Here is a 7,853-nt window from a genome sequence, read left to right as displayed (position 1 = left end):
ACTGCAAACTGGCCACCACCCAGACACGTTTGCACCAGATTAAGGACAATTTATTGTTTTTATGTACAAAACACCAAAGAGCACGCTTAGCCCAGTTTAGTGGCAAGCTCTTTAGCCTTTGCCTTTTCCAGCTTGGCGATGCGAGCCACAGATTTGGGGCCCAGGACGTTGCCTCCCCAGTGACGACGGATCTGAAATGACAGATAAGCAGCAGTCAGTGTGGTTTGCCATCCACCAAGGCTTTCAGAGCATGAGCGTGGACCCAGAGGCTGCAAGGTTCTAGCAGTGCAGCACCTGTCCCACTCGAGCCCATTTTACCCCTCGGCCCCGAGAGGAAAGCTCCCCTCACCCAGGACAAGGCCTGCAGGGACTCAGCACTCACCTCGTCATATCTGTCATTGTAGTTGGTCCTGATTGCCTCCACCAACTTGGCCAGTGCTCCCTTGTCCTCCCTAACAAGGGGGGAGGGGACAGGCATTTAGCCTCAGGTTATCTCTGAGAGCAGGAATGACACCCTCTGTACTGTGAAACACAAGCCTTTTGCCTCAGATAAAGCATGACCACATGGCTTATTCAGGTGAAGAAATTCTTAACCATCATGGGCAAATGTTCAGATTCACATACCACACACGCTGTTCCCGAGGCCCAGACTAACACTTACGAGTTGACTTGTGTGAAGGCGACAGTGGTGCAGGTTTTCCTGTGGACCAGGCGCCCCAGCCTGGCCTTCCCCTTGATGATGCAGTAAGGGACCCCCATCTTGCGACACAGGGCAGGCAGGAACACAACCAGCTGCAAGAGGGGAATGGCTGAAGAGCAGTGTTCTGACCAAAGCCAGTAATGCAAGACCTGGCTTAGTGGCAACTGCTCAGGGTTAAAAAGCTCATGGATTCACACCTCATGGCGTAATTCAGTGAGAGATTCACATCATTGCAAGTGCCACACAGACTCAAACTCTGGTCTCATCCTCAATGCCCCCTCCAAAAGCTGACACACTTAGTCCCACAGGTGAGTTCCCAGCTGAACATGCTCCTAGGTGAGAAGGGGCAGGAGGACACCAGTCCCTATCAGTGTGACCTCAGACCTGTGCCTGTCCCCAGCTCCTTCTCTGGCAGTGGTGGCCCAAATTCCTGCCATGCTGTGTTCTACCACATCTCTGCCTTGGAAGCAGCTGACTATGGACTAAACAAAACAATGAGCCCCAAGATACCCCACTTTCTTCAAGCCATTCATGGAAGATTTCTGCTCAGAAACCCAGCAGACCTACCTCAATGGGGTCCACGTCGTGTGCGATCACCACTAGCTGAGCCTTCTTGTTCTCCACTAGAGTGGTGACAGTATTAACACCTGGAACACAACTACCGTGAGTGCATGCCCAGGCCACTCTGGTCCCAGAATGCAGATGCAACCAGCTTTGACTGTCAAAAAGCTAAGTCTACAGTGACTTCAGAAAAAAAAAAAACACAACTACAGAGCCCAGCCCCCACACAGCACCACATCTGAGGAGGGGTCCCTCACCTGCTCGGAGGACGGGAGGTCTCTTAGTGGGGACGTCCCCCTTGCCAGCAGCCTTCTTCTCAGCCCGGGCCAGAAGCCTCTGCTTCTTCTCTTGCTTCGTCTCTGGTCTATACTTGTGGGCGAGCTTAAGCAGCTGGGTAGCTAGGAAAGCATCCTTCCATTAGGCCCTGCAGTTTCAGGTCCAGTCTGTCGCTTAGCATGATGTAAATTCGAAGTCCCTAGCAGTACTACAGGTTGAGCAGAAGCCCACAGGGCTACACACAGGGCCATGCACCACCTTTCCAGTTAGGCTGATTCCACACCCCCAAAGCCCACCTGTTTGGCGGTCCAAGGCCTGGGTGAACTGGTTGATCGCAGGGGGCACCTTCAGCCGCTTATACAGGATCGCCCTCTGTCGCTGCAGTCGGATGTAGCGGGGCCATTTGACGAAGCGGGTGAGATCTCTCTTGGGCTGAATGTCCTGTCCTAGGAAGAGTTTGGGACTAGGAATCAGGCTCCCACTCTTGAGTCAAGGCACAGCAGGACCACTATAAAGGGTGTTGGTGCATCAGCGATCTTGGTGGTTTGACATGTCATCACCATCCTCCAGATAGCAAATATTCTTTCACATCATCTGCACACAAACACCGAGACCTTGAGGGAGGTCCCGACTCCTCTCCTGGGTGAGTGTCCAGCCCACTGTCCCTTGAGGTCCAAGGCTAAAGATACCCACTAAGTAAATCACCACTGTCCCCACTGCAAGTCCAGGAGGGAGGTCCCGACTCCTCTCCTGGGTGAGTGTCCAGCCCACTGTCCCTTGAGGTCCAAGGCTAAAGATACCCACTAAGTAAATCACCACTGTCCTCACTGCAAGTCCAGCTTTTCATTTTCTGATACCAGAAATTGAACTCACGACCTCATGCTTTGCCAGGCAGGCGCTGTGCCACTGAGCTGTATCCCTGGTCCCGAGGTCCAGTTTTTTTAGTAAACAGCCGAAGCGTAATCACAGCAGGCTAGGCCACACCCGCCCCCCTTTTCGTCTTACGATAGTTAATAGTTAGAAAAGCCCTGTTTAAAGCGTCTGACCCTCCATTCCTTACTCACCGATGCCAAAGTTCTTGGGCCTCTTCTCAAAGAGCGGATTTACCACCTTCTTGGCCTCCTGCTTCTTCACGACAGCAGGGGCCGGTGCCACCTTCTTCCCCTTGGCTTTCTTTCCTTTCGGCTGGGCAGAGAGAAAAGCCAGCTAAACCGTCTGCTCCTCGACTCCCGACAGCGCGAGGGTGCGGGCGTCTCGGGCCGACTGCCCACGACAAGGGCCGCAACCTGCCTGAGCCCCGCCCGCGGCTCCAGCGACCCGGCGGCGTCCTGGGCCGAGCGAAGTCCTGCGTGTCACTGCAGGCACGCCCGAATCCAAGCACCCAGCACAGCTCCGCGGTCTGTGTGCCAGGCCGCCGCGCGGTGCAGCCCCAGCGCCCCGGGCCACCTCGAAGCCGGTCGCAGGGGGCGGCCCATTCGCTCCCCGCCGCCGGCTAGCCGGCTCAATGTTCCCCTGCCATGCCCGAGAGAGCTCTTCCAACCCCAGGCCGAAGGGGGATCCCGCGCGGCCGCGGCCAGAAGCGGATGGCAACGGATAGACCCCGGAGGAAGCGCCGGGATTGAAGAACACAAACTCACCATCTTGGGCGGCTGACAGAAAGAGAAAGTAAAGGGATTTGTGGGTAATATGTAAGAGGCTGCGGCTATCGCGAGAGCTGGCTTCTGCGCGGGACTTCAGATTTAAAGCTACAGGATTCTTTAAATCCTTCCGTCGGGGGCGGTGCTTAGAGCCACTACTCTTAACAGCGGGAAGGTGGGTGGGCCGGGGCGGAGAGCTACTGCTGGACCGAGTACCACAGAAACGTTGGTAAGCGCAGCTCGGGGCGATCCCGAGTACCCGGGCGTGCTTGTCTCCATGTAAGGATGCAGTCCCAAGGCTGGGAGTGGCGGGTCTTGAAGAAAATGGACCGCAGGGGACTCGGGACGCGGGGCGGGTTTCGGAGGGACGGAGACCGGCGGCCAGGCCGCGGAGTCCGGGCTGAGCCACTTTCTCCCCGACTGCGTGGTTCGCGCCCGTGCGGGGCAGCCCCAGGCTGGTGAAGTGACTCTAGGCAGGTGGGCGTCCAGTGTGCCCACCGCTGGACTGGGCAGTGTGGTTGGTCTGTCGGGTGCTGGGTGCGCTTGCCCACGGAGAGGGGTGGGCCAAAGAAGCCCCTGACTCCGCAGCGCCAGCTGAGGAATGGGTCCATCCGCGTTTGAACGGTGGGGTGACTATGCGGCAGGAAGGGGCTCTCCAGGAGTGCTGCGTGTTCTGCGTAGGTGGTAGAAGATAGCTGAGCCTGTCTCGCCCGCACGAAGCTCCATCCTGCCCTGCATTGGACTCCCCGGCCTCCCCCTGCCATGGCCCAGCAGAGAGCCCTGCCCCAGAGCAAGGAGACACTGCTGCAGTCTTACAACAAGCGGCTGAAGGACGACATCAAGTCCATCATGGACAACTTCACTGAGATCATCAAGACTGCCAAGGTGGGTGAGGCCTAGAGAGCTCAGAGCAGAGCAGTGACCCCTGCGGCCGCCCACCATCTCTGAGCCTGTGATCTGTGTCAGGGCAGGGACACAGCAGGGAAAGGGACAGACGTGGCCCTTGTTCCATGCAAGAAGCATTTTGGGGAAAGTAGGGGTGGCAGGGTGTCATAATGAGCAGGTCAGCAGATAAGCAAAAGAGCCAAATAGTTACAGGGTCTGGTAGAGACTAGCTGGCTATGGCCCCATGGCCACACTGGGCGGCCTGCTGATGCCTGTGTACCAGACTGGGCCAGCAGTGGGGACTTTTGCACTGATCAGCTGGGCTGACCCTAGGCTTTCTTGCTTACCCTCAGATCGAGGATGAGACACAGGTGTCACGGGCCACTCAAGGTGAACAGGACAATTATGAGATGCATGTGCGAGCTGCCAACATCGTGAGTTACCAGGGCAGAGGCTTGGCCTGGGTGCTAGTAGGGTCTATAACATACAGGGCTTTAACATACAGGGCTGCTTTGGTTTGACCCCTTGGCAGTTTCCAAGAATGGGACAGGGGCAAATACGTTATCAGAAGATTGTCCCCAGAGGGACGCTGGTCAGCCCTGCAAATCTGGGTGTAGTGGGCAGGAGAGGGGCAGCCCTTCCCGCTGATTTGAGGGTTTTCGGATCATTGTGAGTGAAAAGGAGTTCATGGTATGATCCTTCCCCATGTCAGATGAAAACCCCAGCAAGCTGGGCTCCCTGCAGGTGTGTGTCCACAGATGGGAATAACGTGGGGAAAGGCCCCCAGGAACCTCTGAGAGGAGCCAGGCAGTGGCAGGACAGGATGGTAGGCTTCCCAGGGATTTGACAGCATGTGCAGATACATGCATGCGTACCCCATTCAGTAGGGTATCGGGCCCGTGGGAATGGAAACTCAAGGCCAGGGGAGAAGAGGACTGTGGGGCAGGCTGGACGCCCCTTCCCATCTGGGGCCAAATCATGGCTCCCCAGCTCAGGTTCATCCTCACAGCTGAGTCTGCGGCCCCTTTGCAACTGAGGCTGAGTCACTGGGGAGGCCGCTGCTGCGCCCTCACCTGGTGCCTGTCCGGGCTCCGCAGGTCCGAGCAGGAGAGTCTCTGATGAAGCTGGTGTCTGACCTCAAGCAGTTCCTCATCCTGAATGACTTCCCATCAGTGAACGAGGCCATTGACCAGCGCAACCAGCAGCTGCGCGCCCTGCAGGAGGAGTGCGACCGCAAACTTATCACGCTGCGGGATGAGGTTTCCATCGACCTGTACGAGCTGGAGGAGGAGTATTACTCGTCCAGGTACAAATAGGGCAGAGCCAGCAGGCAGGGCAGCCCTGCCTGAAAGGGCCTGGTGTCCTGAGACAGAGCGTATGGACAGAGTGCTCTCACAGCTGCTGGCGGGGTCGGGCCTTGCCCTCGGTGCGGAGCGATGGAAACCAGGACCTCTGTGGGAGGGGGATCCACCCTCTTGGGCCAGGTAGAGCCCTCCTCTGGGCCTTGTTGTGCTTGTCCATATGTAGACATTTCAGCTGAGTCTCAATCCAAGCCTACACACATCCAGGATGCCACTGCTCATCTGGATGTAGTTCCATTTGGATGTCACCGAACCCCACAACGTGGGGACAGGACAGCCCAGGGAGGGAGGAGGGAGACCAAGCAGGGAATGCCATGGACCCAGGCCAGAGTACTCAGACGTCTGATTTCTGGTCACCACAGCTTACTCATGAAGCTGCAGCCTCCTGCTTGCTGGGCCCAAGGGACAGTGATGGGTAGGACCTTCTGGGGTCCACCCTGGCCCTTATGGGGTCGCTTGAAGTCCTAAGACCTGATACCCTCTCGCGGAAGGAATCTGGAAACCAGACTCCAAAGTAATATTTACCAAAGTGAAAGTGAGGCTGGAGCTTTGTCCCTTAGCCCATTGTCATAAAGCTCAGGCCCACCTTGTGCCTTCCTGACAAATCTCCTCCCTCCTGGCCTGTTTGTCCAGAGCCAGTGTGGTCTGTGGCTGGGTCTCAGGTTCCCTGCCTGGCTGGAATGGTTCTGGAGTTCTGCAGGAGTTCTGGGGCTGGCTTTGCTCCCTGATCCTCCCCAGGGAGGCAGAGTGGGCTCTGGGATAGCTCAGGCCCTCCCTCCTAGAGCTGAGCGTTTCATATCTTTATGTTACTGTCCACGAGGCAGCTGCTAGCCCAGGGGCCCTGATGGAGTAACCATGGGTCAGTAACAGCTTCAGGGGGTTGCAGGCCAGCAGGAGGAGGGTCTGGCCGGAGGGCACACAGCAGAGCTGGGATGGGAACCCCAGGGACCAGTGCCAGGCTCCTGAAGCCCCCCGTCTGCCCCGAAGCCAGCCTGTGTCCCCTCCCACAAATGTCCTGTCCAGTCCTCCCCCCCCCCAGCCACGTGGTGAAGCTGCTCCCCTACCACTGTGGTCACCCGCAAGTGTCCAGCTCCACAGTGCCTGGGCTGCTGGCCTCCAGTGCCCCTCTTGCCTGTGCTGCACGTGCGCCAGTATTGGCCCTCTCTGCCCTCTCTCTGCTGCTTGCTCTCTCTGGCTCTGCCTCTGCCCCACTCTCCTGTGAGTGCCGCTCTGTGTCTTAGTTCTGAGGCTGGTGTGGGCAAGGCCAGGGCCACCAAGTACACATTAGCCATCCCTGCTGCAAGTAGCCACTGCTGTAACCAACAGCCTGGCTTCGTGCCTACTCCTGAGTGCACAGGGCCGTGGACTCACAGGGCTGGAGCAGTGGTGCAGGGACACGTTGGAGCCCGTGTTCCTGTCACCCATTTAGGTCAGGTCCCTGGCAGGAGCTGTGCTGTCAGAGGCTGCTTCCAAAGTCCTAGTATCACACCAGCTACTGAAGATGGGAACCCCGCAGGGGCCAGGAGTGGACCAAAGGCCGCAGCTCAGTGGGTAGAAGGCCTGCTGAGGTCCCACAGTGGCCTGTTGGTAGCGTTCTCTGCCATGACCCCCTCCCCCAGCCAGGCCTGCAGAGTAGAGGAAGGGATGGCAGTTTGAGGTGGTGGTCAGACTTTCTTAACTCTGCTTCCATCTTGCTTCTCCCCTCCCTGGCTTTCCTCTGCCTGCTCCTGTCCCTCCCTGGGGTTTCTGGTGGTGGAAAAGCTCAAGTCTTTGCGAAGCTAATGACTTGCCTCTGTGCGAAGCTTACTGGAGGCTGGACCTGGACACAGACTCTGCTGATTGCCTCTCGGCCCCTCTGCTGGCGTCCCCAGAGCCTGGCACAGGCTCCCTGCAGGTTGCAGCCCCCGCCCACTCCCATGCTGGTGGCTCTGGCCCCACGGAGCACACCTGAGTCTCCTACGATGCCCTCCCTGACCCCTGGTTTATCAGGAGCAAAATCCAGTCCCCTCCTCTGGATGCCCACCACACCTCACTAATTCTTAGAGACTCTAGGACCCAGAAGCCACTGTAACCTCCTTAGAAAGTTGGCCCACTGGGGTCTGCCTCCCAGGGTGGCCTGGCATCATCTTCAGCTGCTGCCTTCCTGGCTGGCCAGGTGGGAGGAAGTTGAGGGCCTTGACTGGGTGAGGGGTTGACTGACAGCAGAGGCAGCCTCCCAAGGCTTAAAATTGGGAGCTGCCCAAAGTCAATGGTATTCCTGGGCCACAGTGCTCTTCAGAGCCCTCCTGCTGCCTTCTGCCCCAGCACACATATCTGTGCCACAGGCTGGATGCTCTGGCGGGCCTGTGTGAGGGGCTTCTTCCCATGTCCTGCCAATATGTCCGTTCTGCCAGCTTTGTAATAACATTGAATAAAAACACTGCCACTTTTTCA

The 7,853-nt window shown here is 57.6% G+C and overlaps 2 protein-coding genes and 3 non-coding genes across 8 annotated transcripts; 1 reads left to right on the top strand and 4 right to left on the bottom strand.

The window, feature by feature from the left end:
- Positions 1-28: 28 nt before the first annotated feature.
- On the bottom strand, positions 29-3,246 carry Rpl7a (ribosomal protein L7a). Its single transcript, XM_003473139.4, has 8 exons — positions 3,175-3,246; positions 2,602-2,722; positions 1,834-1,983; positions 1,519-1,659; positions 1,268-1,347; positions 662-792; positions 383-452; positions 29-191 (listed from the first exon to the last, which is right to left on the bottom strand). The coding sequence occupies exons 1-8, from the start codon at positions 3,175-3,177 to the stop codon at positions 87-89; spliced, it is 801 nt and encodes a 266-aa protein (XP_003473187.1). The 5' UTR covers positions 3,178-3,246; the 3' UTR covers positions 29-86.
- On the bottom strand, positions 540-606 carry LOC111757769 (small nucleolar RNA SNORD36). The gene has a single exon (XR_002792056.1). It is a non-coding gene; the product is annotated as a small nucleolar RNA SNORD36 (small nucleolar RNA).
- Positions 864-936, bottom strand: LOC111757768 (small nucleolar RNA SNORD36). Its single transcript, XR_002792055.1, has one exon. It is a non-coding gene; the product is annotated as a small nucleolar RNA SNORD36 (small nucleolar RNA).
- On the bottom strand, positions 2,062-2,136 carry LOC111757770 (small nucleolar RNA SNORD24). Its single transcript, XR_002792057.1, has one exon. It is a non-coding gene; the product is annotated as a small nucleolar RNA SNORD24 (small nucleolar RNA).
- A 34-nt stretch (positions 3,247-3,280) lies between the features above and the next one.
- Med22 (mediator complex subunit 22) lies at positions 3,281-7,853 on the top strand. Of its 4 annotated transcripts, none has more exons than XM_003473134.5 (5): positions 3,283-3,403; positions 3,856-4,059; positions 4,413-4,493; positions 5,157-5,365; positions 7,182-7,853. In XM_003473134.5, the coding sequence occupies exons 2-5, from the start codon at positions 3,937-3,939 to the stop codon at positions 7,369-7,371; spliced, it is 603 nt and encodes a 200-aa protein (XP_003473182.1). In that variant the 5' UTR covers positions 3,283-3,403; positions 3,856-3,936; the 3' UTR covers positions 7,372-7,853. The 4 variants fall into 4 exon arrangements, with proteins under 4 accessions (XP_013011207.1, XP_003473182.1, XP_063100389.1 ...); XM_063244319.1 differs by having other exon boundaries at positions 3,310-3,399; XM_013155752.3 differs by having other exon boundaries at positions 3,341-3,453.

The sequence above is a fragment of the Cavia porcellus genome, unplaced genomic scaffold (genome assembly GCF_034190915.1).
Source record: "Cavia porcellus strain 051 isolate PalLab524CR breed Dunkin Hartley unplaced genomic scaffold, mCavPor4.1 scaffold_49, whole genome shotgun sequence".
NCBI classification, from domain to species: Eukaryota; Metazoa; Chordata; class Mammalia; order Rodentia; family Caviidae; genus Cavia; species Cavia porcellus.
The sequence above is the reverse complement of the archived record's forward strand: the minus strand, read 5'-3'. Positions and strand labels throughout refer to the sequence as shown.